General features: G+C 39.2%; 2 protein-coding genes across 4 annotated transcripts in view; both read right to left on the bottom strand.

Annotated features, from left to right (window-relative positions):
* Nucleotides 1–443: 443 nt before the first annotated feature.
* LOC137572585 (serine/threonine-protein kinase GA29083) lies at nucleotides 444–16,056 on the bottom strand. Of its 3 annotated transcripts, XM_068284339.1 has the most exons (7): nucleotides 15,820–16,056; nucleotides 15,455–15,674; nucleotides 2,910–3,561; nucleotides 1,783–2,851; nucleotides 1,537–1,682; nucleotides 1,322–1,471; nucleotides 444–1,260 (listed from the first exon to the last, which is right to left on the bottom strand). In XM_068284339.1, exons 3-7 carry the CDS (start codon nucleotides 3,558–3,560, stop codon nucleotides 979–981), a joined length of 2,298 nt encoding a protein of 765 aa, XP_068140440.1. In that variant the 5' UTR covers nucleotide 3,561; nucleotides 15,455–15,674; nucleotides 15,820–16,056; the 3' UTR covers nucleotides 444–978. The 3 variants fall into 3 exon arrangements, with proteins under 3 accessions (XP_068140440.1, XP_068140439.1, XP_068140438.1); XM_068284338.1 differs by having other exon boundaries at nucleotides 15,455–16,056; XM_068284337.1 differs by lacking the exons at nucleotides 15,455–15,674; nucleotides 15,820–16,056 and adding an exon at nucleotides 3,625–3,753.
* Nucleotides 16,057–18,702: 2,646 nt separating this feature from the next.
* Nucleotides 18,703–26,804, bottom strand: part of RapGAP1 (Rap GTPase activating protein 1) — a 90,854-nt gene continuing 82,752 nt past the window's right edge. Inside the window, 4 exon segments of the mRNA XM_068284304.1 lie at nucleotides 18,703–20,133; nucleotides 20,205–20,330; nucleotides 20,332–20,694; nucleotides 20,757–22,466. Of these exon segments, the coding sequence (XP_068140405.1) occupies nucleotides 19,978–20,133; nucleotides 20,205–20,330; nucleotides 20,332–20,694; nucleotides 20,757–22,466 (2,355 nt within the window). The 3' untranslated portion in view covers nucleotides 18,703–19,977.

Genomic DNA, 26,804 nt, shown 5'->3' with positions numbered 1-26,804 from the left:
TTGATTGCTCATCACGTTGTGCTCTACCTCCCGCATTTATTGACCTAATTCAAACAAAATCGGCGGTGTCGCCGAATTGGCTCTCAATGACACTATCTGAACCACTCCCTGACAATTTATTTCCACAATTAGTTTTATGTTACACTTTGAATTTGGAATCAAATTTCCTTTATAAATGCGGGTTTCCACGTTTCAAAGAGAATTTCCAAGGATTTGTACGGCAACATGTCGTTTTTATTTAGTATATATATTAATATATTTCTAAACTTTTATTGGTTTTAATATATATATATTATATTTATATATATATTTTGTTGGTATAAATGCGCTTAATTATTGTTTGTTTAAAGTTTCGTTTTCGTTTACAAGTGCACAGTAATGAATCAGATATTTTTCAAATTAAACAAAGCCAAAAAATAATAAAACAAAAGCAGCTGGGAAAATTAATTGATATAACATTTTCTTTATGAAATTGTACATAACTTAAATTTGTTTTTATTCCATAAGCAATTAAAACACTAATTAAAGAACACACATTAAAAATACAAATAAAATTCTAGTTTTGTTTTTTTCAAATCTTTTGTGTGTCGTTAAATAAAATATATAATATGTAAGTATATATGTAAAAGTTAGCAAATTAAGAGAGTTTAACAAAAAATATATAAAGAAAGTATAAATAACCCAAACACCGTAAACGGTTGGGAAAATTGGAATTTTTTGAGAAAACAAAACTATGTATGCATGTAGTCGTCAGTATATGTATGTATGTATGTTGTATGCATGGGTGTATTTTGTATTTTTGTGTTTTGTTTAAATATATATAAAATAAATTAAGGCCTACAAAATAGCGCTAAATTACATAATACAAAAACTACTAGACAGCGGCTGCACATGGGCAGCAGAGGACGACGCTGGGCGTGTAGGAGTGTAGAGGGAGGGTAGCTCATCTGGTATTCAAACACCCCACACGGCCATAATTCATCTGTTGTAATCCCCGCAACTGAGTTCCTCATTACCCATAGTCCAATAATGATCCAATATATCCTCGCTGGTGAAACGAACATCGGGATCCGATTGCAGCATGTTGGCGATTAAATCGCGCACACCATCTCCAATATCTGACCAATAGGGATCGGGAAACTCATAGACGCCCGATATAATGGCGTCGAACAGCGGTTCCTGCTGATTGTCAGGCGCCACAAAGGGAGGGAAACCACAGAGAAGTATATACAGAATGATTCCAGCGGCCCATACATCAATCTAGAATATCAGAAGACGCAATTAACCTACAGCCACAAGGATGCAGTCTCAAGGCACTTACCTTTAATCCGTATCCCACTTCCAGCAATATCTCTGGTGCCACATATGTGGGCGTGCCGCATACAGCATACAACGGTTCGGTGACCTCGCAGGCTAAGCCGAAATCGGCCAACTTTAATTGAATGACATTGCCAGCATCGTCGATTTCAACCTGTAAATTGGACATGGTACATGTAGATTTATAGTCCGCTAGCAATGAGCCAAATGAGAGCTTACCAATAGGTTCTCGGGCTTAATGTCTCTGTGAACAATGCCCATGGAATGCAGATAAGACATGGCCGAGCCCAAGTGCCTGATCATCACGCGGGACTGGCTCTCCGAGAAGCGTGTGACCTGGGTAATGGCATCGAAAAGATCGCCACCTAAAAAAATATTAGAATAATGTGATAATTAAACAATAACAATATCTCAAAGGAAATATCAGTTCTACGTTCAGGTCTTATTGATATTCTTCAAACTTACCACTAACATACTCCAGCACTAGATACATATTTGTCTGCTGATCCACATCCATGATAAGCGATATGATATGGGGATGTCGGAGCTTCTTCATGACACGCACCTCGGCATCAATGTAATGTTCTTTGCCCTTGCACTTGCTCTTGTCAATGATTTTCAGGGCGAAAGGTTCGCCCGTTGCGATTTCCTTGATCTTCAGGACAATGGCGAAGTTCCCATCGCCAATAATCTGACCAAGGGAATAATTATCGATAATGGCGGTAGGCATGTTGTCGGCGACCAGATCAGTAGTCATAAGTAAAGAGGCCTCTTCGCAGTCCTCGCCGCCGTTCGGGTCACTGGCTGCCATTGAGGCAGTCTCGGCGCTTGCCGCATTCGTTGCCGGTTCGGGCGGATATATCTTTTTACTCTTCACCGGCATCTTGGGCTTGGGACCCTTGCACGCGGTGCCCGCTGTGCGTAATGTCTTTCTAATAGCATTAATGGCCCGCTGCTCTTCGGCCTCCAGCTTGAAATCCTCACCAGCGGTAACCCGTTCAGTGCCGTACGCAAAGAACACATCCTCGGGTCCAAAAAAGTCGGCCAGCTGAGAGACCGATGCACCGGAGAGAGTGAACACCTTCCGCACGTAGCCGGTATCGAGGCGAACCACCTGAGTAATGGCAGTCAGTACGTGTTCAAAGCTTGGACTGTTCCTCTTATTCAACAGCAGCCTCATTATTTTGCGCGGTTTCGTACCGTTCCGTATCAAGGTCACAATACGGGGATGTACCACGCTATCACGCTCACTGAAACGGGATGTGTTCAGGGGGCTGCCATTGGTGCCAGCGACTCCATACGCATTTGCGGTGATGGCCATGCCGCTGGCACACAGATTACCAAGACCATTCTTCAGTGGCGACGCGGGACGCTGCAATTTGGCCAAGCGATAATTGTTCGACCGACTGTTGTTGGCCAGCGTGAGATTGGCCAGAGGCTGGGAGCTGGTATTATACTCGACTTTTTTGAAATTTTCATTATTGCAGGAACATACATAGCTTTGGCCATCTTCCAGTTCATCCAGAGCGGTTATCTGCAATAGAGTGGGTTGAATTAAAGAGATTGTCAGCAATTCATTGGTATGTGCTTACCTTCTTGCCACACATGCTGTAAATGGTGCGTACAGCACCCGGAATTTTGACATTCTCTTCGAGAAGCCGCGTCAGATCCTCATAAAGACTCTCAAAGGAACGATAGCGCTCATTGGACACTGGAATGGTAATGCCCGGATAGAAACGATCTCCATTGCGATAGAATTTAATGCGATGTGCTTTCCGTGTGGGTGTGCGACTGCTTGTGATACGTTTCTTAAGTTGGGCCGTAGCGGAGACAACAGTTGAGAGACTGTTACCGGTAACACCTCCATTCGAAGACCCATTAGTGGTGGCGCCTCCCAGAGTATTTGTGGTCGCCGACACATGCGGTGCCGCCGAGGTGGTAGAGGAAGCTCCACTTAGTGAACCATTCGATTTACCCACACTCCCGCTGCCTGTTAAGGAACCGTTCAAATCGCGTAATTCATTATCCAATTCCGAGTTGGAACTGGCAGGACTCTCGCAATCCCGAATTGGTCCATTTTCCTGCTGCTGCAGCTGTTTGTGGCTCAACTGCTCCAAGAGAGCAACTTCGGCCTTGTCTTGAACTATGGCTGTCTTCTTGGGTGTGGCATTTAGCGAGGATAACACATTGGCCGAGTTATTGCAATGCAGATTATTATTCACCTTGACCGTGCGAAGTTCCATGCTGAAAGCGAAAAAAGATGTAGTGTTAGTCTCATTTTCATTGTTCTCCTTCTTAAGGTCCTACAGAATGGTGGCCATGGTGAAAGTTAACTTCAAGAACTATTTTTTGCTTGATTTCTACTAAAATATATATAGTTGTCTTCGACTTTTTTTAGTGGGTTCATTTATAATCTTGCTCTCTAGTGTTTTTTCTATAAAATGACTGAAACTTAAACAACAACGGCTACTGTGTTTGGACCTTTGATTATGACGTCTCTTATAAACCGGTTTCCCCCAACCATTCCTCTTTCCAGAGTTACACATTCAATATGGTGTGTGTGTGTTTTCAACTGGCCCACAGACACATAAAAGAGACCAACAACCACTAGCGACTATAGTCTGTCTAGAAAGTATCTCTCAGTAAATTCCATTCCAGTAATTGCGCTAATTTACGTAAATTATTTTTGCCAGCCGCGCATACAATACAGAACAGAACCCAATCAACCAACCAGCCAACCAGGCATCTCTTATTCGCTCCAACACTACGAAGCCTCCAATGATGAAAGCTTTCTTCTGGCATTCCATTACATTTATCTTGCATTCCCATCGGCAGTCGCCAGCCGGCAGGTAGCTCGAATGATGACTATGATGACGCCATTTGAACCACCACAATAAGACACACCCGAGATTGTGAGCCAGGAAAACCATTTACCATAGGCGTGTCCGCCTTTCGTTGTCCTATTTCAGTTGCCATTCCAGGAAAACAAAACCAAAAATGAATATTTGGCATATAATGTTTAATAGGCCAACTTTCAAAAAGGCTGACATAATGATGAAAATTAAATTAAAACAAATAAAAACTTAAAGCTCTTAAAACTAACTTTTTCCATTTGTTTAAATCAGGCCAAGATCCATTTCTTAAAATCAACAATTCGTCTCTTTCCTCTGTGAGAAAAGACGTATAGAAACACGTGATTTTCAATCAACGATCTTACTCAACAACTTTACACATGATGTATAATTATTTTCATGATGTAACCTTGGAAATGTTACATATGAACATCACAAGACAAGGTTTATTTATTGTTCACTTAATTGTTAATAACTGAATCTCTATAAAGCTTATCGTGAGTGTAATAATCACAATTATATGAAGCATTCCTTAACGTATAGTACAGACATTCCAATCCATTCCTCGGCTTCCTCTTTTATAAATTATTCAAATTGTTGCCATTATAACGAGAGTTTCAGTTCGATCATTGGCAATTGAATTCCAAGTTGAATGTATTTCCCAGTCTTCTTTCTCTTGTGCTTCATTCGCCATCATGAGCTACAACGAATGAGTCAGCCTGTTCCCCGCCTTTTTGCCCCATCGCTCAGTCCTCCCTCAATCCTCTTGGTGGGTTATGTCAGAGGCCTTTCTACCTCTTTCTGTCTTTCTTACTCTTTAGGTGTTTATGTATTCGAAGCCCGTTTATAATATTTTTCATACCTCGCACACTTGGGTTTAAAAAAGGTTTAGTAAAGTCCTCACAATCTTAGTAACAGTTTATCTAATCTTTTCAAAGGGCATTTAGATTCTATGATCATTTAGGAACTCGACTTTCAGGTGAAGTTGCTGAATTCTAACGATTTGATATAAATTTTAGATATAGATAATTTTATAGCTCATTATATTAGCACGTGACTGGCATTACTTGAAAGGTATATTTAAGTTTATTTAAGTTAGTCTATTCCTTTATAACATTTCTAGTTCTTTTTGTACAAGGAAAGTTTTTCTCAACTCTAGAAATATATCCGTTTTGAGAAAATAAATTTATGATATGATAAAACTAAATCTATTCTGTTAAACGGGACTTTTCCGTAATATAGAGTATTTAACTATCGGTCATTTGTCGTACTTTTCTGTTTCTTGTTTTGTTCGTAAATTTAAATATAATTTTTCATCATTTTTATTCTTCAGAGGCACGTTTTACTTGGCCATTGTCTGGTTAATGTTTTCCCCTTGTCTTGTTGTTGTTGTTGCTTGGCTTTTGTTTTATATACGTATATGTATGTACATATATAAGTATGTATGTATATATGTATGTACGTGCATATATCAGACGTGGGTAACGCTTCCTCCCTTTAAGTTTGCTTGATCGGCGTTGCTTTTCTTGGTTTTTTTTTTTACCAGCTTTTCGATTTTGTCTTGGGGGGGATTCGCGTGTCAGACCATAAATTTATATTACGATATTATGCTTTGTTGCAGGGGCATGTTGCAGCAACATTTTTTATTGTTTACCTGCCTTTTTTTGCTCTTTCTCTTTAAGTCTTAATGGAAATTTATATATAAACAATGCATTGGTAGGCCCGATGCAGTTATGACTCCATTACCTCATTATCGCAAGTGGTTATGACGCCATCGCCAGTGCCGGGCGCTCCCTTCATCCTCTTCATCATCACGACTGGTGGTTAGGGCGTGCCTCTAGGGAATCATCATCATTATCATCGTCGCCTACAGGGGCCAACACTCTGGCCAATTAACTTAATTAGTGTTTTGGCCAATCCTAGAAACTTCTTAACCTCCTAATGACAAATCAGAACAAACGGAACTGCAAATTTTGAAGCCTGGCCAAGTGGGTCAGCAAATCGAAAGCCATCAAGTGCAGCAGGCATGACTTTTGGCATTTTGTTTGGTTGCTCAGACGACGGCGACGATGACGACAAACGATGACATCAAAAACACATTTTGACCTTTTTACAGTTTTTCGACGAAATCAACCAAATGGAAATGGAAATGAAAATTGGAAATCGTCTGTCTGGACGATGACATTTAGCAAATGCAATTGCAGCAGTGTGTGTGAATGTCACACGTGTGTATTAGGGTCGGACAAAGAACGAGGGAGAGAGTCGTCCCCACATACGTGAGAAAAACTAGAAATCAATTTGTGTCACTTTCACATTTTAAGTTTTCATTTGACTTTGATCGATTTCTGGTTAACAACGCATCAAACTCTCAGCCATAACCGAAACCAATCAAAAAAATAAGAAATTGATATAACAGATTAGTTATTTCACTTCATTTCAGTACAAATACCAAGATAAGACTACAAATTATTTCAGTTATATGATCTGTTCCTATGGAAATATGATTCCATTTCAAGAGTTATTTAAAATTGCTCTTCAAATGGTTTTGTCTTCATTTAAGATTAAGGATCAACGCAATACTAAAAAAGTATAACGAAAACTTGGCTTAATTCCAGTCTAGAAGCACAGATTTGGTTAAAAAGGATTATCAAACTAATTGAATCAAAAAACAGCGATATGCTATTGAAGGGCTAAGCTTTTGAACATCATCTCCTAGAAATCAAGCTTGTAAAATATTTGAATTAAAGACACGATCGAAAGTCAACAAGATTACATTCCATTAGTTGGTTGTCTTATGCTGATGGTTTTGTTGCTTTCGAGGAAATCACATTATCATTTCAGTGATAATGATGATGATAATTTGTGGGCCAAATCATCCCTAGTTCAATAAATTTGTTACTACGTCAAACTAAACCATACCGACAATATAAAATCGATAAGTAAAGAACAAAAAATTTGTTTGCGTTGGCGTCGACGTCGTATTTGCTGCTCTTTCCTCTACTAACTGTGGGTTGGTTGGATGGCTGTTGGTATCAGGGTCGGGAAACGGGAACCTACGCAAAACCAATAACTAGACAGCAGACGTTGCCATATAAAATTGCATTTATAATTGAATTTCCCTATATAAAACACAATTCAAATTTAAGGAGATCGTGAGGTAGGAAGGGTAAGGGCGAGTTCATTAAACAGGTGCTGCACCCAATGGGAATGTCGTTGCACCTAAAAATCAATCAAAATGGAGGAAACAACAAATATGATTTGGCGAATTTGTTTTTCCCTTTTTGGTTTATAGACACAATTCATAAAAATGTTGTTAATTAAGATTAAGACACGCACTGAAGCGTCAAATTAATGGGACAAGACAACTTTCGGGAAGAGAAGGGAAGAAGGGAAAGTAAAATATATCCAAGAGAGTTGGGTCAAAAACGACAATGTCACGCAATAACCACGAAATGGCTATATGGAAATATCCTGTAAGAAAATTATGAACAGAAAAAGAGTATATCAGACAAATTATGAAATATTACTTTCATTTACTAATGAATTTCAAAGATTCAAAAGCAAATAATTGAAGTTTGATCTACAAAAAACCTCAATCAGCACGTCGAACTGGGATCACAGTCATGATCGTTTGCCTAGGTCATAAAAAATAGTCTTATGTAGAGCATAGTCTTTGAAGTACATTAGCATCGGTTTATGATGATTATTTTTATTGGAGCGAGCCATAAAAGGAATTATGTGTGAGATTGAAAGATTAATCTGAAAATGGCAAACACTAGCTCCCGTTGAGACAATCATGGTGATGGTAATATGGTCCCCTTTTTTTCCTTGCTGTGTAAATATTTCCACAGCACTTTGGTCCCTGAAGTATGCGGTGACCATTCGCCATTTGAAACTAGTGAAGAATTTTTACTTTTTACGAGAAAGCAATACTTTTTTAAGCTATTGCATACTTTAGGGGTAAAAGTTCCCCATTTAACAGTCTAAGATCCTTCATTGACCAGAGTGAGTCGGTTTGATGGAGACTTTCTTACCAACCAAGAAAGTCTCGAAACTGAAGTAAATGTATTCCACATTAGCACAGGGTATCGTCGCGTCATTGACATTTTCTTCTTGTCTCTCTTTATGTGCATGACTATTTCCAGTTGGAAGATTTTTTTTGCCACCAACAACAAATTAATCAATATTTGGTTTTCTTAAACGAAAAAAGACACAACAACAAAAAACAAACAAAGTCCCCCATAAAAAAGTCAAACAAAGATAATCGGAAATAATGGCCAAGAAGCGATGGCAAAAAAAACCTTCACTGTGCAATCTTGCATGGAAAAGCCTGAGGGAATGGAAAACTGTTGAACTTAAAAGGGAAAGGCGCAGACAATGCTAAAGAAACCAAGCCATAGACAGAGAGAGAGAGAAAAGAGAGAGAGACGGAGAAAGAGAGACATTCAGGTAATTGTAATGAAAATTGGGGAGACCCTGCATGAAAGCCGCAAACGTGTTTAGTTTGCTGATTAGGCCATAAAAAGAAAGAAAAAAACAAATCCAAGCCAATGGAAGAGAAAGACGGCTAAAGAGACAACAAAGAGATGGAGAGAGCAACGTGACAGTTGCCCTTGGCAATGGTCCCAAAAGTAGAAAAGGGAAACGGGGGAGTTAAAGTCATTTGACAGCTGTGTTTAAGAGCTGAGGGAATACTCCGCCATGTAAGCTTCCCCCGCCATGTGTTCAAGTGTTTTCGCCGCCGACACTTGCATCAGTCTGTCGCTGTCGCTCTCTTTTCCTTTCTAAAATACGGAACTGATTACTTTTGTAGAACGACGGAAGTTCTACATACTCGCAGGACAAAGCAAAAGAGGCGGAAAACTCTTTCTGCCACCTCATCCTCACCTCAGCTCACCTCACAACACTTGGCAAGATTTATTGACGTTCTGCAAGCTAAATGAAGAAGAAACAACACGAAGCAACCCTCGCTGCCAGCTTTGACTCTGGCTGGGTTCAAAAGCCACACACAATTTCTATATATGTAAATACGAGTATAAAGTACCTACTATAAAGACAATGGCGCAGACAGACGAACAGCTAGCTACATAATATAAATGTGCGTTCACTTTCCTTCCGCAGAGCGCAGAGAACACCTGACGCCATCAAGTGGGCCCAGGGATGGCTAACAAATCGTTATAATTGCTAAGCTAGCTACTAGGGCTCAAATCTTCAAATTTGCCATCTTTAGTCATTGAAACTCGGATGTTTGAGCAAATTTCTGAACTGAATCTTTCTTTTTTTTTCAACTCTAAGCCAACCCTGAAAAAGTAAAAGTTCAACTTATTTTGGGTGCCGCCCTGGTGCACGACAAATTTTTGCACTCAAGTGACGCCACATCCCCCACGTACATACATACATATTATATGTACATACATATGTACATATGTATGTATGTATATAGCTACCAGTATGTCTGCCACCCCCGCCTCTTTCTCCGCTATGCTCAAACTTGCGACAGTTTTCACTTATGTCAAATTGTCTTCGTTTCATGTTCTTCAGCATGTCTTTGCGTAATAAGCAAGAAGGGCTGGTAGAGGGGGGAATGGAAAATTTAGTTCATGCATGTACAATAAGTTCCTAAAAAAAAAATACGTTGAGTTGGCCTATTAAACGCAAATGCAAATCAGTTGACAAAAAGGTTTTTGTTTGTTTTTTGGTTATGTTTAATTCATTAACCAACACGAAATGGTTGCCACAAGTCCAGGGCAAGGTCGTTGAATGTTATATGTGTATGTGTACCTGTTCCCGATATTTTTATTCTGCTCTTTCGCTGATTAATTTGCAACACGCATGGGCTCACAAAATAAACTAAATAAAAGTAGATTACACTCACTTAAATTCTATTTCTTTCTCTGTTTTTGGGTTTGGTTTTTAGCGATAAGCCAGAAGAAGCAAATTATTTTGGAGGCGAGGAGAATAGCTACTTGAGAGAGGCGGAGGATCGGTTGAAAGATTGAACTAGCAGCTGTATTGTATTTGTTATTTTGACATTTTCATTGCGCCAAGTGGGCAATGCCTTCTCCCTAGAATCTCTTCTTCCTCCCCCTCGATTGCGTGTGTGTGTGTGTGTGTGTGTTCTTTATCAGAGTACAAACAAACAAAAGACAGAGGAAGCTAAAATAACCAGTCTCAGTCACATTTTTTGTGAATAAACAAACAAAAATGTACATAGAAACGACAAGTGGAATGTATGTATTAGATAGGTATTCAGTAGTCGTTTAAGTGGTTTAAACTTTAAAGAATGGAAATAAGTAGAGAAGAGCAAAAGGTTATTTGAAATTGATCGGTTTAAATATATTAATCACGATTTTTTTAGGATCTACAGATGACAGAAGCTAGTCGGCTATTCATTAGAAGGATATTTCACAGATATCTTTTGTGGAGATTATATGTTCTCTAGAGAGATTCGAATACTAGTAATATTTTAACCTAATAAAGGTTACATCTAATCCTAGACGTGTAAGAATTTTGCAACTTTTCTGTTTCAATCTAGAAAACTTTATAAAGTGACGACTATTTTGTACTTATGTCTTATCTGTTGCCTCTTCCATCATCGAGTTAATCTATATAGACGTACATATGTATCTTTAACCTTCTGCCCCGTTGTGCTATCAGAAATGCCTTGCATTGACGTTTGTCCTTTGTCTTAATTGTAATCCTTTTCTTCTCAGAATCTTCTTTTCTCTTTCATTCTTCCTTTCTCCACGGCTACACAACTGGGGAAGTGCAAACCTAGTAGTCTGTCTGCACTTGTGTCGTTAATAGTAGCGGTTTTCTACTAGGGTTTGCAATAGCTTTATAAAGATTTCCAAAGAATGATTTCATTTCTGGGATAATAGGTTGGTAAATATGTACATATATTTGTTGCAGAAATGTCCTTCGAAACGTAGATTTAACCTACCAAATATGACACAGTAGAATCCAGTTATAGAAGAGCTCAATAGTATCAAGTATATCCGAAATGTTTATAATAGGCTTTAAAATAACACAAAGTAAGTTTTAAAGAAATTTCTACTTTGGTAAGCGACAGCTAATAGTAAGAGGGAGTAGTGAGTGTGCGAACGTTCGCGGCGCTGATACTCATACAAGTATATTTGCCGATCACTGATAAATGCATACATATGTTTATAATTTTTTCGGGTGAATTTTGAAAAATTTCGTCGATATAATCGTCCCAAGCAAGTCACCGAATTTTAGTCGCTCTAACGGAGCATTATAATTGAAGGCATTTTCTATAGGCGTGAGGATATTAGTTAAACTTTTAATTATCTAGAGAGGTTTGCAGATCTTTCATGTTAATCACGAATTCTTGAATGAAAAATATTCTCTGCAAATAGTTTGGCTTTATTTTGTGTCTCAATTCTTGATTGCTTTTTCTCTCGTTGCTTTTTCCCGTGATGACGTCACTGACCGTAGTACGGTTATTGCACCGTCCGTCCCTTCTCCAAGCTCAACACTCTCACAGCTTTTAAGACCCTTGACTACACACTTACAGCACACACACACTGTGAGTCTAAGCTGCTGCCGGTGTTCGGTGCATTAAAGCGAAATGTGCAAAAATAAAAACAGCTTAAACAACAATACGAAACAAAAACAAAAGCAAAACAAAAAAAAAAAAGACGCGACTTTTAAGCATTGATTGTTTTTGTTTTAACGGTAAATGGAGCGCCATTATATACTTTGCACTCGCCCCCTCTCTCTCTCACTCTCTCTTGCTCACGCTCTTCTCTTTTACCCAAAAATGCTTCAAATTTCAATGAACTGCAACGGTTTTTTTTGCCGCCAGCTGCTGCTACTCATGTTGCACACAGTAAGCACTCATTAAAGTGGACAAAATTTATAACTTTCACTATGCGATTTTTTTTTGTTTTCAGTAAGCTAATTTAATTGTTTTTTTTTTATGATAGCTTTTCTGTTGGCAACATTTTTTTTTAATTTGTTGGCCTCTGTGAGGTGAGGGCAAATTTTATTAAGCAATTTTAACGTTCAGCTTGGAAAGTTTCTTTTTATAATTTGTGAATATAAAAATATACATACATATATAATATATACATATATATGCATAGTCAAGCATGTTAATTAGCCGACTTTTAAAAAACAGCACTACTATATACTATGCACAATTTATACCTATAATAAAAGTTTATTTTAATTGGCTTCAAAAATTTGAAGAAAAGAATATTCAATTTATTTTTCTAAGAAATACTTGATATATGTAAATAAGATTTGAAATTTGCATTTTTGTTCAAAATAAATGAATAGCTAATTGCTTAAGTTGTTTGCAAGACAATTATAGTAGATGCCGGGCTTAACGATACTCAAGGGACCGCCCACATTGTTTCGTTATAACCGATATTTGTGATAAACCCCTTCAGTAAGGAGAAAATGTTTGACAAAATCTGTAAAAATTAGGACTTTTCAATTTTTTGGTTTTTTTTACGGCATTGAGCACCTTATTTGTGCTCAAATGATCAGTTCATTTAGATGGAGCGAAGTCAATACGAAGTATATTTGACAGCGTCGAAACGAAGTCACTTTGCTTCTATGCAAGTTTGTCCCAAAACCAACCAAACCTTCCGGACTCTATAATCGGTACATCGTTATAACCGGCATCTACTGTAATTCTACATCGAAAAGATCTAACAATATAATAGAAACGATCTAAACTTGAAAGAAATGAGGACTGAATCCTCTTTACCTTGTCAATAGACTACAGATCTGTCAATATTATCAAAACTGTGTATGTACATGCATATATCTTAAAACATATGATGCTAAAAAGGTACACGTTCAAATAGACTTATACAATCCTGCCCATCCCCCCCATGTCGAACCACCTCCACCTCCTATCAACTCTAACACGATAGCAAAAAAATTGTTGCAAGTAAACCATGAATAAGCAACTGATTATTCTGAATAATCTATTGGACTCCCAAAAAAAAAAAGAAAGATCCCGTCTTGAACTTATCGTTCCCAAAGTGTAAAATGATCGCCCTATTTATTAAAAATAATTATTTTTATCCACATTGATCTATTTGGTTTTGTGTTCTTGTGTAAATAAATGGTTTGCTGTTGATCTTGCAGATTTGGCTGACTATCGTAATTATTATTAATGATTATTTAGCATTTTGAGATCGCCAGGCAGTTGGCGTCATGTTGCGGCATCATGTTGCCAGCAGGCTGAGTCAACATCTTTAGTTTCGGATGTGGTTCGGCGTCGGTGGCGGTCGATGTCTGGGCAAGTTGCCAATTTTGGCTCACTTCCATGACGTCACAGAGCGAAGCGTGGGTGTTTTATAAGCATTTAGGTTCATTTTTTTAATATGCTTTTTTCTTGATTTTCATTTTGATTGAGTTTCACTTTTGTTGCTTTTTATTTTGCTTAGTCTTTTAATTGAGTGGTTCAATTTTTTTCTTACTCTTTTCATGGGTGCTGCCTTCGTGGCATGATATGGGCCAATTGGCAACACTTTTCGAGGTTGATGTGTTTATATCTTAATGGCAATTTATCTTCGCATTCAAGTGAAAGTTTTGGTTTTTAAGAAAAAAGTTCATTGCCTTGCGAAATAACACACACACACACACAGAATCGATGTTGCGAAGAATAAAATGAGTGTGCTGCTAAATGTTGCACATGTTTAGCTGGTATACATACATTATCTTGCGGTGCTACAATCAACCGTTAGATGACTCATACTAACTATATAAAACTTTCCAAAGCGGAGAATTCATTAAGTTGTGCTGTGTAATTAGAAGATAGAGGCAAAGCAACAAGCGAAACGTTTGCAGAGAACGTGTAGAAAGAGAATATAATGAAGAACAGAATTATTGCCAAGTCGAGAGATAGTAAAGCACACAAAGCTTCTGCTAGAGATGGCATCGTGAGGCACGCAAATAAAGATAATGACAACAAACTTTGTTGCGAAGACGAAGTCATAATACCTCCGATAACTGATTAATCACACATGGAAATTCATCCCTACCTGTAGACTAAACTTAAAAGGTGAACACTTACAACTCATTATTTATCTACACTTCTGCGGGATTCGTAATGCTCAACTTAAGACGTATTTGTTCGTTTTTTTGTGGGCACTCAAAAACAGCTGTTCAAACCGGAAACTTAAGTCAATAATTTCAATTTAATAAAAGTTAACAAACCTAATTTGCAAACTTCAATTATTTCTCAAAACACACAGCTCTCAGCAATTGCATCAAAAAGGTTGTGAGGCCCCAACAGGTTTGATGACTCAAAAGATTGCATTCAATCTAAAAGATTGTACGAGATTTCACCAAAAGCACTTACATATAAAAAGACTAATGGAACTTGGATTTAATAATTTTTGAAATAGTTGCTAAAGTTAAATATAAGCCCACGAGTTTTTTACAAATGAAATTTAATGATAAGATTGAAAAATGGGATTCGCTTGCAATAAACCAGAATGTTTTTTTCGTGTCCCTCGCAAAGTTTAAAAAATCCTAGCAATTAGAATCCCATATGCTAAATTTTATTACTGTAGGAGAAACTTGCGCAGGTTGGTCACACCATGGCGAACAAAAATATAAACAAAAATGTTAATTAACTCCTTTTTCAAAGAAAAGGATTCTAAGAATTAAGCTCATACTATAAGTATATCTAATTAGCTTTGTTTTACCCCTAAAAAGTAAATACAGACATAAAGTCAGTTGTTTATAAAGTTATGACTAAGGATCGATCTGTTGTTTTTATATTTATTCGTGATATTTGTAATATCCATCTCTATGTAGAGTAAAGCAAACATTAAATCGAATGTTGGCTCGCGATAAGTGCAAAAAAATCTATATACACACACACATAGAAAGATGAATATGTGAACATACAAACATACGTATGTATATATTGTTATTATTTTTTAAGAAATACTTGTTAAAACACATAACACAGATAGCTTAAATAAATTAATTAATATTTTTTTATGGTTGCTTTGCTTTGCTGGCACATTTGTTTTTAGCTATGTATTTACTTTGTTTTTATGGACAGAACAAGTTTTTTTCTGGTTAGGGGAAAATATTCCAAAATTTAATTCCAATGAATCTAATGATGATTCCTCAATGACATGAGTCCTCCTTCTACCCGTATGCCTCCTTTCAACCCCCGCCGGATTTCTTATCACCCACTGACCGTCCTTATCTATTATTGGGCATGATGGGTGTGGAAGAAGTGTCGCAATATATTATTTATACATATATTGCAATTGAGGCCTTACCTTTTTGGACAAACTTCCTGCGAAATATCCAGTGGGAGCCAGCAGGGGCAATTATTGAGCAGTTTCCTACACTTGCTCAGTTGGTTTATTTGTTTTTCTTTTCTATTATTTTAGCCACAACACTATTCGGTTGTTTGACTTTCTGGTCACGGTGTTGCTACTCACGAGGTATCACTGTAAACACTATCGGTCTCTCTTTCTCTCTTTTGCTCCTCTGAAGCTAGAAAGCCAAACACATAGGCATAAAATTAGAATACGTTACAAACGGATATATATATTCAAATTTTTTTACTAATTTTGCTTAAACCAAGCCGTTTAGTTTGCTTTTCATTTTTCTCCTCTTCTTCTCGGTTTTCTTTTCGCACATTTCACTTTGGCTACTTTTTCGGTGGCCGCCAACCGCCACGCCCCGTATCAGCTTAAGCGCTTAGACACAGATTACTAGTTGGCCTAAAACACAAGCCAAATGCTGCCGTTGGCACTTTTCACTTAATTTAATTTATATTTTTATAATGGGGAACAAGAAAAAGACAAGGGAGATAAAAGCGAACGAAATTCACCGCAAACACCGTAAGCACCACCTTGAAAACAAAAACAACACTGAATTAGAGATGAGTAGTCCATCGAAGGCCCCATCGATAGTACAACAACACGTTCTTATCGATATGCATATCAGCAACCGCCGAATCTCATCGGTTATCGGAGCAACTGTCGAGTTTAATCGTTATCGGCATTATCGGAGCAAAGTTATCGGCTAACATATCGATTATCGGCGCAAATTGTCGGGTAGAGATGCCACAGCGATGAGATTATACAACCTGGCTACACCATCTTATTAGCGGGAAATTTAAAATTCTCTATGGCGCTATAAATGTTATGACTAATCAGACTCAAATATATGGTTTAATGAAATACACATTTCTCAAGAATCGTTAATATTGAATAAATTTTAGAGTCCTTATATCCAACACTCTTCCTCTGTGTTAGTCTGTGATTTATATTCCAAAATATGATTTTTGTTGATGATTGTTTGTCGGATTTGTTATATTTTGTTCATATAAATTATTGTACAGATTTACCTCTGCAAAAAACAGGAAATAAAAGGTTGCAGTCCGAGCAGAGGTCCCTAAAAGAGTCATGCAAGTCATAGTTAGTTGAGCGCAGCAACTAAGGGTTAAAGTTATAATAGGATGTCTACTTTGTCTAGTTCTACGGTTAATTAAGGAAGGAAGGTTAATCAAAAGAAGTCGACTAAAACACGAAGACCACGAAAAGCAAATAGCAAGAACTGCTATTAAACGGATTCAAGTCTAGTCTGGTGCGACTCATATTAAGGTGACCAAATGCAAGATCCATACTCTAAAATAGGACGGACAAGCAAACTAAAACGAACTTCTTTTAACCGAGAACACCCATGGTACCTTGCGACCGTGGTGGAAATATGTGTGTTAAAATCTAATTTGTGGTCCAAATCATTCATACTATTAAGACGTTCTAATGTTTAGAAAATAAGTGACCAATTGAGGAGAGTTACATCACTTAAGAATGAATAATGACTGATCGTCAATAAATAGTGTGAAATTACTTTTACGCCAGGATGACTGCCTTGAGTACACCATATGAAGACTTAAAAAGTACCTTTTCTATTCTATTTAATAATCTCAAACCCAAGAAAGAAGGACAGGAAATCCGATGTGGTTCACCATAGAAACTAAAAGGGTAAGATTAACAGAATCAAAAGCTTGGATAAAGTCAATGTATGTTTATCATTTTTGAACCCCTTGATTGTCAAGGAGGTAAATTCTAAAAGGTTAGTGGTTGTAGATCTACTTTTCACATGGTTGGGATAGCTTAGTAATTGATCTGCAAAAATGTTTTTAATCTGTTTATATAGTTATTAGTTAATAGTTATTTGCACGGAACCTAATACCACATCCAGGTGGACCATCTGGGTACGGATGATACACACGTTTTACTAGTTTATGTTCGCTAAAAGGAGAACTTACATCAATCACTGGATCACAAAAATACAATTAGACTTTTTTAACAAGGGACAAAAAAGATGGGAGCACAGAGGTCCTTGAAAAAATTATAAAATTGTTTAGGGTTACACGAAAACTTAATCTTACAACGCTTAAGATGATTCTTATAGCATTGTGCATTAAGCACCATGAATTTGACAGTTCAAGTGCAAAGTACAAGATCAAGATCCTTCGTAGTGAAGAACCTAAGAGAATTACTTAAAAAAATTTAGTTAAAAGTCAGCAAAGAGTGAAATAAAAAACTAAATGATTTTATGCATTTTAGTGAAAGATTGTTGAATCAGCCATTTGACTTTGTGTTTGAAAAAATTCCACAAAATTTAAATGTTAGAATTGTAATGTCCTTTGGATTAAGTATTTTCGAGATATGGCTAAGTAAACACTTAGAAAATTTTTCAACTCTTAAAAATAGGGCGTTTGCCTCTAAACGGATATTTGAGTATGTCCTAAAATACAGTTTACTTAGTTTTAGTCCTAGTGGACTTAAAGCAATCTGGAACATAGTATAAGCTGACATCTCTGACCATAGAAAGTGTATAGATTCCTGATCAGCACGACAAACAACATCCAAGAAAACTCCTTCTAAAGTGATGAAATTGGTAAAAATGTAGTTCATCCTGCAGGCTTTCCAGATCGAGCCACAATCTCATAAGTTCCATTGGAACGATCATTCGAAACCATTTAACTTTTCAATAACCGCGTTATTTTCTAAGCGACTATCAAAAGGATCGATGGGCCGTTATTTTAAATGGTCAGGCCTTCTTTGTTACTTTTACAATTATTACCATAAAGAACAGCCAATAGCCAAATTTATTCAATATTGATTATATGTTTTAGATGAAACAACCGATAAAATGATATACCAAAAGGGTCTTGAGGTCAATAGGTCTTTTGTAAGCAGAAATTTGACTATTCAGATAAAAGTTTATCGAGCTTGACACTCGCTAAAGCCATGTCCTGTCTCGTGTATAACTTTTGGTAACTTTAATATATCATTTCACCCTTTGGGTGCATGGTATAAAAAGTTGTTCCTAGTTTTATCCGAATTTTCAAATGACAGCTTCTGGAAAATCTCACTTGGTTTTCAATTATGTTGTGAAAACGAATCCCCCCATCAGTGCGTATAAATTTTCCAATTTTTGGTTAGTAAAAAATGGAAATCAATTTAAACATGGATACTTTTGTAGGTATATATATAGATATATATAAATTTTATATATTTTGCATATATTTGTTTGTTTTTTATACTATACACAATAAAAATAATTATAATGCATCTCAACAAAAACAATCGTATGTGTACTTAAGGGATAAATTGTTGCATAACTTGCTTTGTAACTTTTGTGGTAAGAATTTATGTGTTTTTCATTCGTTTTTTATTCTGTTATTCTGTGTTTCATTGCCATCTACTCTTTGTAATGTTTTGCTTTGAAAGTTGTTACATATACGTATATATAAGTATTCTGTATAAGCATGCATCATGATTTGTTAACGTTATCGTTTTTCGAGTTGAGAAATTAAATAGTCATTAGGTTTATTACGATAGATCCATAGGGGATCGAGAATTATACATGTCGTCAGTATGTACATATAGAAGGGCAATTGAGTCCAGCTGGTTTTTTTTTTTTGGTTTTTCGACTGGTTTGCCGCTTCCATCTATCCTGGTTGAAACTTAAATAATCATCGAACGTATTTAGTTTAGTTAAAGCAACTTAAACTTAGTGTTAAGTAAGAGTTCATTTCCGCTTAACATCCGTTTCGGTTGGGGTTTGTAAAAAACTATCGAGGAGGATGGGGCGGGGGGGGGGTTCAAGTGTTTAAAAGCTTAACTTTTATTATCCGTAATATTTGTATATCCGTTTCGAGGTTTACTTGCGAATGTGATAACGAGAGTCACGGTAACGAGTACGCAAACGTGAGCGACTAACGAGTAACGAGTTACTACATGTGATTATCGTGGATTTTGGTTATCTTTTTATCAATTAGTTAATATAAATATATGCATGAATGTGTGTGTGTGTGTGGGGTATTTATGTATGTCGGTATGAATGTTGATTGATCCTCTAATTGGTAACTATGTGGGTGTTGGTGTATGTGTGATGCTTCTACTTAGTGTTAGGATTAAGGGTTTTTGCGTTTCCTTTGCGTTAAATATGCTTAAAGACTTATTCTATATATATATTTGGTGTACTTTTTTGAGTTTTGTGTGTTTGCTTTTTTGTTTTTTTTGCTCTCCAATCGTCCATCGTCCTGTAACTGTTATGATAATTTCTTTTTTTTGCGCATGCCTGCTGCTAGTCCAATTCGATCCGATCCGATATCTATCTCTTTGAGTTACAGCTAATGCAAACTAAATATAATACAGTTGTTTCATTTCTCTACGCCAACAACAACAACATCGTTCCCCAAGTGTTATACACGGCACAGTGGTTACTCCTCCCTTTCGCTTAATCCTGCTCTCGCCTTAGACGCGTTAGACGCTTAGATGGGTGATATGGAGAGTGGAGCTTGTGCCGTATCCGGCATATACTCTTTGAGTAGATCGCGCAAGCGTAGAATTTCCCGTCCGGCGGCTGCTAAATCGCCTTGTAGCGAGAGTTCTCGCTCTCGGAGACGTTTAATGTCGCGTTGGCAGGTCTGAAATGGAACAGAACATTTTTCGATTAATCGATCGTTCAGTCGGGGCCATTAATTCGTTATTAACTTACCACATTCTGACGCAGAAGATCGAGTTTATCGCACTTCAGCCGTGTCACCTCCTGCCGCAAATTCTCAATTTTCACAATCGTCTCGCTGCTGGGTGAGCTACCCATCATGGTGGCCTGTCCTCCCCCCGTCTAGACAGAGCGAGCAGGCTTTGGTTGTGGCCTCGGCGGAGCTCATGCTCTCCAGCCCAGTATCGCTGTCTATGTAGGTGGCGCCACCATCCAAGTGACCCATCATCGGATCCAAATCCACGCTGTTCAAGCTTGAGTCGTCGCTTGTTTCCGACATGGTGGCCACTGCCACGCCTCCCACTACACCCACAATACCGCCGTTTTGGGCGGCACTGACGGCAGCAGCGGCAACACCCTGTTGGCCATTATTATTGTTGTTGTTGTTGTTGGCCTGACGGGATGTAATGTCCGGCGACGACGAGGTGGATTCATTAGATGACTTTAACTTTGACGACGACTTCGAGGCTGTGCGACTGCAAGTCTATTAAGAGATCGATTGGATTAATAAGAATTCGGAGAATGAAAAAAAACAGTTGAACTTACATTCAGATTGGGGGTCTGCGTCTCGACTGGTGCCTCCTTCTTTGCATTCAGAGTGCCAAGTTTGGTATTCACACTGAACTTGTCCTGAACATTGCCATGCCCGTTCCCGGTGTCAACGCTCTGTGAGCGCACTCTCATGATCAACGCCTTCTTCACCGTATCTATGAAACGGGAACCAGCATTGCCTCCGCCACTTTCAGATTTAGGGGTCTCGGGTGTGGGACTGCCGGCCAGAGTCTGCGACAGGTCGGCACCCAAGAAGTCTCGTGTCTTCTCTTTTAGCTCCTCGACGAGATTCTGCAGGAGAGAGGTACGGGTACGTAGCTCCAGTTTGGCAAACTTTTCGGCCTTATAGCAGGCGTTTTCCGCATTTATCAACTTAGTCAGTATAAACTCCTTGAACTCCTGGCCCTTGCGGAACACCGCCGGATTGGGCAGCGTCGGTCCAAAGAAGGGCACATCATCGCGAGCTGTTACGCTCACCTTGTAGCGTGTGTGAGGAGTGTTCGGCTCCAGCGGCTGAACCACAATGAATGCATGCAAAAAGTGACTGGCAATCATGTCCGGGGAGAAGGGAGTGTTTGTCTCCTGGAACACTATGGCCACGATATCGTTGCCAATGTGCCGCTTGCGCTGCAATTGTTGCGAGTCGCCCTCAGTATAGGGCAGAAGCGTCGAAACGTGGAACATAATCTCACGCTCTTTGAATACCTCGTAGACGGCCGTGTCGCCGGTGTGTCCATTCTGGATGTCCAGACCACCGCGATAGCCCTTGTGCTCCTTGAGTCTAATGCGTTGGCCCAGGACATCGAGGAACTCTTCGAAAGCTGGCGATGTCTGCTGGTTGCCGAACAACTCCTCCTCGGTGGTTTGTCCATATCTTTGGTATAGCACCCCAAATTTGAATTGCGAGACAAGGACATGCTCGTCGTATACACTGATAAGCTGCGAGGCCTTTGGGCACAGCACAGGCATAAAGTTGTCCACATGGATTTGCTCGTTTAGAAGTTTCACCATCTTGGAGGGACTGGGCTGAGAACCCAGACACGATACTGGTATGAGTTCATGCATTGTGCCAGTGCGCAATCTCAGGAGTATTCTCATGTGCTCCTGATTGGCCACATTTTCGGTCTTGATCGAGATAAGCACTGGGCCCAACTGCTCATCATGACCCACCAGATTGGAGTGCTCGCGCGCTGCGTAGAACCGGCGATAGCACTTAGCCGTATCGTCGGTCTCGAATTTGGCCATCCAGGTGGTCTGCGGCAGCAGGGGATTACCGCGGGCATCGTAGCTACACTCATGCTCGGTGCCATCCTGCCAGTAGCCACCATGGAGAGGCAACATGATCATTGGGTATGGAGCCGGTTTGGCTAAAGCGTCCTCCAGCAGACGCTGCGAGGCGGGAATGGCCGAGACAATCGACGAGTTCGAGCTAACCGATGACTGCGATTGATAGTGGTGTCCATTGGATAACAGCTGCCCACCAGAGGCGGTGATCACGCCGCTCAATTGTGGTGATGCTGGTGTGGAGCTCGACGCAGAGCCGGAAACGGAGGTGCTAGAGTGATTCATCGAGTGCCGGAGTGTGGCCCGTGAACCGGAGTGTTGGAGCGAGCCGTTATGTGGATGAGTGGAGACGGCGGAATCGTGTGGGGAATGGGGTTGTGGCACACGCTCCTCGCTGGTGGTGCTTCCGCGATGGTGATTCTGTAAAAGAGACAAGCAAAGAATTAGTTTAATTTGACTATGCTCAGATGACAGATGGTAAGAGAACGAGGAGAGGAGAATGGTTAAAGGAAGAAGGTAATTCTAATGGCACTGTAACAGTAACAGAAAGAGACCAGACCAAACCACTGATTATGTGTGGGTTTGGGCCACCTACACCACCTACACCCACTCATTCCAGTCACTCACTGGCTGGTTCATTGAGTCACTCTGTCAGTCGTCGGAGTCTTTCAGTTCAGTCTGCCTGGTTGGGGCTGCATTATAATTTCATGCAATTATCGTCAGCGAAACCTCCAACAGCCACGCCTCCTCACCAATCCCCCTACCGCCACTACATCCTCACAGTCCTCAACCAACCTATGCAAATACTGGCCTCGAGCTCGCTCTATGCATGCATGTGGATGGATAGATGGATGGATGGATGGTTAATGTTAGGGCCCAAAGCTGATGTCGATGTTGCCTTGCAATTTAGTTGGCACAAACTATTTGAAAGCGCAAAACAAATATGGCATAGTGGGAGTTTTGGGGCGTGGCTGGATTACGTGATGGCTTACCAAAGAGAAAGAAAGAGACAGAGAGAAAGAGACAACTTGTGTGCGTGTGTGTCTGAGAGAGAAAAGAGGATTTGAGTGAACATTTTTGATAACATTAAACCAACAGTTTCATTTGAAATAAACGAGGAGGCGCCAGTCGACTGGCAGCGAGCTATTGTCTGGTCAAAGAAAGCAGCCCTTTCTGCCCCTGCCCTTAAGTTCAGCGTGGAGCTGGCATATTAAAAACTTCTTTTATTTGCAAACAGTTTTCACAATTCTCTTGGCTTGCAGCCAAAATGCGGCACGTATCCACAAGACCCTCCAATCTCTCCACCACATCCGCATGTCCCCCAAATGGGCATGGGTTTTTGGGGGTTAAGCAGCTTCAACATCGATAGTTCGTGCCTTGATTTAATAGTCTGCCAAATGCCAATTGCAACTGTTGAGAAATAATGAGCCAAAGAGGCTGGAAGGAGAAATACATTTGTATAGTTTGACATTCACTCGCCTCTCACTGAATCGAAGGTTGGATTTCCATACGAATTGAGTGCACAATTTGATTGCACCGCTAATGAATTGCATTGTGTCATATCGAATGCATTTTGACATCAGTCAGTCAGTCAGTCATTCAGTTGCTTACCCATTTATTGAGCGTGTGAACCGAAGAGTTTTGTCTAAAACAAAATATGTAAATTTAACTAGATTGTATTTCAGTTGGTCGACTGCTCTATAAAAAAAAAAAAAAAATTGATGTGGCAATTGAGGGAAATTAATAAATTTGCTGTAACTCTAGATGGGCCAACCAAACAAAGAAGAAGAGAGGAAGTACCATGAGAAGGAGGAGTACATGGCCCTCTGGTCACGTCACACGCTTAGTTGGCTTCATTTGCTAAGGGCGCGTTCGCTCTTTAATGTTTATTTAACCCAAACCCTCTGATAAGCTCATAGATAAGCTGTCTGTCTGCCTGCCTGTCTAACTAACTATTAACTGGGGGATGGACTTAGCTGAACTTAACTGAACTTAAATGACTCATCCAATAAATCGAAGTGTCACTAGTTGGGGTTTGTTTAATTTGTCAATTGGACATTATCGCAGCACAGTGGATTCGTCCACTCCTCCCAGAAAGCAAAACTTTTGTCTTGATGCTTTTGTCTAATTAAAGATACATTCGCATTGTGTGGAAGCTGCAGGCACTCAAATCTCAGAACAATAACCGGAAAATGAGTGTGTGAGGCGAGTGTGTGTGTGTTTTTAACTCAAATAGTAATAAAGTGGAAAGCATGACGAATGCCAAATGAAGAGCCAAACAGAAGACAAGACCAAGAGCAAGACCGACCTACAACATTATGATGATAATGATGTTTATGTGCCGATTCTCGAGAACTTAAGCGGATTACATACAAGGCAAAAGTGTTACGAGCTCACTAAAATGAAGACTACGCCGCCATATGTCCATATGGCATATGGCAATCGGGGACAGACAGAGGGGCCGCCTCCCTGCAGTAGGGAGTAAGATAGGATGGGTGGGGGTAGGTAGGTAGGTGGATGGGTGGGGGTAGACAACCCCATTGACTTTGCCTGCATTGAACAGGCATAAAAATGAAGGCGATTTGCATGAGTCGAAGGCCGGGCAAAGTGATCTCCATCCCCCCATGTTGGGGAGATGCTGATGATGTTGATTCTGTTGCCGTTCCTGATGCTGATGCTGATGCCAAAGTCAACAAGAACAAGAATAACGCTGCTGGGTCTCAAGTGCAGTCATCGCCAGCGTCATTAAAAATGTGCATTTTGCATTTGTAAGCGGGGGGCGGCTCATGTCTCTGTCTTTGTCCCTGCCCTTGCCCCCCGCCCTCTCCCCCTCTCCCTTTCTGTTAGGGCGCCAAATTGCAAACAATGTACTACATACAACAATGAACAGGAAACAGCCTTCTTTTTCTTTCTTTCTCCCCCGAAAGAGTAGATGACAACAACAACAGATTTCTCATTAAAATTAAAGCCCTAAACCCTGTCAAGCAGTGACTGTCAAACCCAAGGCATTTTATGTGCAGTTCACATTTGAAAGTTTTCATAAATTCGAGAATATGTGGCACTACAGTGATTGATAAATGTATATGCCTGGCTAGCACACGTGCAGAGACCGAAATCCCAAATCAAAAAAATGAAGGAAAATAAAGAAAACCTAAACCCAAGCCCAAGTCCACAACCCACTCTTGGCATGATTTATGCCTTGCAATGTGACAAACACGTTGCATGTTGTCATTTTTCTCTTTTTGCTCTGTCACATTCCCCTGTCTCTTTCTCCCTCTCCCTGAGCCCCTCGCATTGATATGAAACTTATTTTTGTGGAAAATGCCAAAGCATTGAATGTCAAAGTGTAAAATTTTATGTCGTTTTCCAGTAGATGGAATTGAAATTGAATAAACTCTAGGATCGCATTGTATAAATAAGAGTTTAAACAAAGAAAAACTAAATATTTAATATAAAAGAGCCAGGTACTAAGCACGGTGACTTCAGGTGACTGGACCCAATAACAAATGGACTGTGGATGTAACCAGTTGAGATCGATTGATCTTTGGACCAGGCAAAGGAAACAAGATCTTTAGGTGTTATGGTGATACTTGTGCTGGATTTCGAGATATAATTCTATGATTTCACCTCTCAAATGTATTACGAATGCCTATGAGGTATATTCATCTTTACATTATGCGATTTGATTAATAACGTTTAAAATATTCAAATTGAATACAAACAAGAGCAGTTAGAACAAGCTCAGTAATTGTAATTACAATTTACTCTCCTCTCCTTATACGAAATTTACGGTCTATTCCCTTTTTAGCGATCTACAAGTTTGGACGTATTACACATTAAACAGTTGTTGACCGTTAGTTATGAATTCCCGACACGTAGAAAAAGCTTTCACGCACTTTAATTAACATATATGTATGATGATGAGAAACGAATGACCCACAGAGAGAGAGAGAGAGATAGAAAGAGCATAGTTCACTCGACCATCAGAGATCACAGAAGACATAAGTGTAAACAGTTAAAGCAGTTAAATCAGTAGCCAGAAAGCAGTTAAAAGACAAAAGATTCTTCCACGAGTAGCTATATAGATCTTATTCAAAGTGCAATCACAATGAGCTCATGCTCCATTCCCCCAAAAGTGTCTGAGCTCATGTATATTCTCATTAACACTCCGTCAACGTTTCTACAGTTTGAAATGCACACTTGGGGGCGTTTTTAATGGTTGATGTTGTTTGCAACTGGTTTATGGATATCTACCTACCCATTGATATGTTCGTGTTTTGTTATATCGTTTATTAAACACCAAAACATTGACCTAATAAGGCAACTTGTCGCAGCGCCAACTTGCTACAGTTTTGCGACAATTTCATTAGCCAAAAATATCGAAATAAAAGCGAAAGGCGAAGACAACGAACGACAACACAAATGACTTTAAATTATGCAAGGTGTCTGATTGATTTTCAAATGCTATAATTAATAAAAGATCTCGAGGGCTAAATAAAGCGCACAATCCATAATTAATTATAGTTTTATATATCTTTAATTTCAAGTTGCATGCCGAGATGACCCAATTCGTGCGCAATGAACCCAAACAATGAGGTAAACGAATATCGTCATCGTCTATATAATATGTACCTACATATATATCGTGAGGACCATACATTACAATTGGCTGCGACAATTTCTCCTTCTTGGTGTTCCCACACGCGCCCACGGGAAGTAATTTACTCAGAGCACTAACATAAAAGGTGCACGCCATCG

The sequence above is a fragment of the Drosophila tropicalis genome, unplaced genomic scaffold (genome assembly GCF_018151085.1).
Source record: "Drosophila tropicalis isolate 14030-0801.00 unplaced genomic scaffold, ASM1815108v1 contig_39, whole genome shotgun sequence".
In the NCBI taxonomy this organism is placed as follows: Eukaryota; Metazoa; Arthropoda; class Insecta; order Diptera; family Drosophilidae; genus Drosophila; species Drosophila tropicalis.
Note: the sequence above shows the minus strand (reverse complement) of the source record. Positions and strands in the feature narration are given on the sequence as shown.

Bases quoted from the DNA above. Each gene is read 5' to 3' on its own strand.
- LOC137572585 (XM_068284337.1), bottom strand. The intron at 1,683-1,782 runs GTAAGTTTGAAG...ATATTTTTTTAG, and splicing joins AGTGCTGGAGTATGTTAGTG to GTGGCGATCTTTTCGATGCC. The intron at 1,472-1,536 runs GTAAGCTCTCAT...TCCAATTTACAG, and splicing joins TTAAGCCCGAGAACCTATTG to GTTGAAATCGACGATGCTGG.